Source organism: Lolium perenne, chromosome 5, assembly GCF_019359855.2.
Source record: "Lolium perenne isolate Kyuss_39 chromosome 5, Kyuss_2.0, whole genome shotgun sequence".
NCBI classification, from domain to species: domain Eukaryota; kingdom Viridiplantae; phylum Streptophyta; class Magnoliopsida; order Poales; family Poaceae; genus Lolium; species Lolium perenne.
In genome coordinates, this window is record NC_067248.2 from 171,207,470 (window position 1) to 171,211,189 (window position 3,720).

Below are 3,720 nucleotides of genomic sequence, written 5' to 3' on the forward strand. Positions count from 1 at the left end.
CAGCCATAGCCTCGCCCATCTTGGAAGAACTTCTGGTAGGACTCAGTTCTGGCTTGGAAGTGTCCCACCTGAAACTCAGGACTGTGTAATCAATGATTGTAACATTCATATTAGTTAATAAAATCTCTTTTTCCCCGCAAAAAAAAGGCAATGTCAAACTTAGGTAAAAAAAATTGAGGAGGTAGAGAGGTCAGCACCACTGCACCAATAATTTCTACATGGGTATCACTTCATCACAGTAACTTCCACAGTCAACTACTTGTTATGCAAAGCCAGCACAGTTTTAGACGTCAACTGAAACCCTGCTCCCAAAAGGCAAGCTTGGCAGACAAACAGTTGCAAGTACGCTCTAAACAAAGCATCTGACTGACTCTGCTTATTAACCTCCAGTTATGTACATTGAACCTGCCTGTCAGTACATGCCTGCTGCTAAATCTTTAGTGGTTTTTCTTTCTTGGAAATGTTTGAACCTTCAGAATCGTAAACACAGTCTAGGGAGGAATGGAAGCAGACATGTTCATGCTAAATATCGCAACCCGCCAGCCGCGAGGGCTCCTGCAGCGCAAGGAGTCAAGCACACCACCGTCGTCCGCCAGTCAGGCTTCTAGTGGCGGCGAGGTGGGCTGCCCTCCTGGAACGAATCAGGCGTGCGTGCCTGTTCGGAAGACAATTGTGTAACCTTCACGGCTTTACATTTCGGTTGTTCTCAGATCTGTTAACAGGTGGAGAATTTCTCTTTTCAGATCTGACAAATGTTGCAGTAGCAGCTTCCCTCATCAGAGGCTACTTTTTCAGACGAATTTTGCTTGCAGGATCAAGAACAACACACCAACATCGTGTTGTGAATGAGCAACTAGTATTCACAGTGGGCCAAAGGCCAGTACATGTACAAGAGTACAATATGCAGGGAAACCCCTCACACTATGGAAATATACAGTATAGGGGACTATACACCACTAACACACCCCCCCCCCCCCCCCCCCCAAACTCATGGTGGATCAACAACACTGAGTTTGGAGAGAAAGAAACCATGATGTGCTCTGGTCTGGGCCTTCGTGAAGAAATCAGCAAGCTGTAGCTCAGAAGGCACATAATGAGGGGCCACAACCTGTTCCTGCACAGCATGACGGACGTAGAATGCATCAACACCTATGTGTTTGGTGAGCTCGTGCTTCACCGGGTCACGCGCAATGATGATGGCACCAGTACTGTCCGATAAGAGAGGAGTCGGGGCATCAGCAGAGACACCAAAGCCCGCAAGTAACCAGCGTAACCAAGTCACCTCAGCCGTCAAGAGAGCCATCGCTTGCAACTCTGCCTCAACACTCGAACGAGAGACTGCAACCTGCTTCTTGGTTTTCCAAGCAATGAGAGAACCACCAAGAAAGACACAGTAGGCAGAAAGAGACTTGCGATCCTCTGGATCACTAGCCCAGGTAGCATCTGAGTAGGTCTGGAGCTGTAAGGAGCTGGAGCGAGGAAAGAAAAGCCGACAGGAGATAGTTCCACGAAGATAGCGAAGGACACGAAGAAGATGACTATAGTGGACACTAGTGGGAGCAGCCATGAACTGACTCAGAATGTGGACTGGGTAGGAGATGTCAGGACGTGTGACAACAAGGTAGACAAGACTCCCAACCAAGTGACGATAGCGAGTCGGGTCCGGAAGAGGATCACCATCAGTGGTGTCTCGACAATGCGCTCATCACCAAGAGCGGCACGAGTGAGAAGGTCCTGAATATACTTCTCCTGGGAGATATAGAAGCCATCGGAGGTAGAGGAAACCTCAAGCCCAAGAAAGTAGCGGAGAGGACCAAGATCAGTCATGAGAAACTGATCGCGAAGACGGGCCTTGACAAAGGCAATGTACTCGGGGTCGTCGCCTGTGATGATCATGTCATCAACATAAAGAAGAAGCAGAGTCCGACCACGAGAGGATGTGTGGACAAAGAGCGCAGGGTCATGTGCGCTAGGGACAAAACCAGCAGCGGTGACCACAGAGGCAAAACGCTGAAACCAGGCGCGAAGGGCTTGCTTAAGGCCATAGAGAGAGCGTCGGAGACGACATACTATGCCATCGGGAACATAGTAGCCCAGGAGGTGGATTCATGTATACCTCCTCAGTCAACTCACCATTAAGAAAAGCATTCTGCACATCAAGCTGACAGACAGACCAGTGACGAACAGAAGCAACGGCAAGAAGAGTACGAACAGTGGTCATGTGAGTCACTGGAGCAAAGGTCTCGTCATAGTCACGGCCATGCTCCTTCTGAAAGCCGCGAGCAACAAGTCGAGCCTTGTAGCGCTCAAGAGAACCATCAGAGCGATTCTTGATTTTGTAGACCCACTTGCAGGTGATGGGACGAACAGAGGAAGGAGGAGTGACAACATCCCAAGTGCCAGTACGCTCAAGAGCAGCAATCTCCTGAGCCATCGCTAGCTGCCATTCGGGATGAGCAAGGGCATCCCGATAAGAGGTCGGCTCAAGGGCAGCAGAAAGACCATAGTGAGTGGGAGAATAGAGATCAGGAGGAGGAGGAGGACGAGCACGAAGATGATGAGTCGGCTCGTACGGAGAGGTCGTCACATCAGAGGTAGAGGGCATGTCAGGAGAAGCAGCATCATCCTCACGGGGACGACGGGAGTAGTGAAAAGGATAGGGAGGGACGACCGTAGTCGAGGAAGGTGACATGGGAGAGGAAGGTGTGGAGGGTGGGTACGGTGGTGAGGGAGGAGAGGGAGGTCTGGCGGGTGGAGGAGGAGAAGGTGGTGAGATACTCGGCGGAGCAGGGACCGGAGGCACAGGAGGAGGTGAGTCAGGGAACATGAGAAAAGAGATATCAGCCACCGAGAAGGAAGAGGAGGAGGGACGCGGGTAGAAAGGACGGGACTCATCAAAAGTGACATCCCTAGATATGCGCATCCGACGACCAATAGGATCCCAACACTTATATCCTTTGTGCTCAGGTTTGTAGCCAAGGAAGACACACTCAACAGATTGAGCACTCAGCTTGGTGCGTTCGCGTGGAGCAAGAAGAACATAGCACACGCAACCAAAAAGACGAAGGGTCGAGTAATCAAGAGTGTGACCAGTGAGACGCTCAAGAGGAATACCACCCTGCAAGGCTGTGGAGGGTTGAAGGTTGATGAGATAGGTGGAAATAGACACAGCCTCAGCCCAGAAGTGAGAAGGAAGAGAGGCAGCGATCATCATCGCACAAGCCGTCTCAAGAAGGTGGCGATGCTTGCGCTCAGCCACGCCGTTTTGGGCATGTGCGCCAGGGCAGGAGAACTGGGCAAGAGTGCCCTGCTCAGCAAGAAAACCACGCAACAGCTGGGAGATATACTCACCAGCAGAATCAGCCCGAAAGACACGTATGGGCGTGGAAAACTGAGTGTGGACCATGGCAGCAAAACGCTTGTATATCGAGAGAACCTCGCTTCGAGAAGTCATGAAATAAATCCAAGTGTGGCGAGAGAAGTCATCGATAAAAATAACATAGTAGCGGTGGCCTCCCTTGGAAGCAAAAGGAGCCGGACCCCATACATCAGAATGGACCAAATCAAACGGACGCTGAGATACAGACGCACTAGTAGGATAAGGTAACTGATCATATTTACCAAGCCTACAACCCTGACAACCCTGAAGCGAGACATCTCCTGAGACAGGCCCCAGAAGACCTCGACGAAGTAAAGATGACAAGCGAGAACCAAAAAGAT

General features: G+C 50.7%; 1 protein-coding gene across 1 annotated transcript; it reads right to left on the reverse strand.

The window, feature by feature from the left end:
* Positions 1–604: 604 nt before the first annotated feature.
* Positions 605–2,434, reverse strand: LOC139831656 (uncharacterized). The gene is made up of 3 exons (XM_071820971.1): positions 2,117–2,434; positions 1,109–1,459; positions 605–655 (listed from the first exon to the last, which is right to left on the reverse strand). Exons 1-3 carry the CDS (start codon positions 2,432–2,434, stop codon positions 605–607), a joined length of 720 nt encoding a protein of 239 aa, XP_071677072.1.
* Positions 2,435–3,720: the final 1,286 nt, after the last annotated feature.

What these genes read in the sequence shown, in the direction of transcription:
- LOC139831656 (XM_071820971.1), bottom strand. Translation starts at nt 2,434, where the DNA reads ATGGCTCAGGAGATTGCTGCTCTTGAGCGTACTGGCACTTGGGATGTT. An exon ending in ATGGTGAGTTGACTGAGGAG is followed by an intron (nt 1,460 to 2,116) that starts GTATACATGAAT and finishes AGCTCCTTACAG; the next exon opens with CTCCAGACCTACTCAGATGC. An exon ending in GTCATGCTGTGCAGGAACAG is followed by an intron (nt 656 to 1,108) that starts GTTGTGGCCCCT and finishes TCTTCCGAACAG; the next exon opens with GCACGCACGCCTGATTCGTT.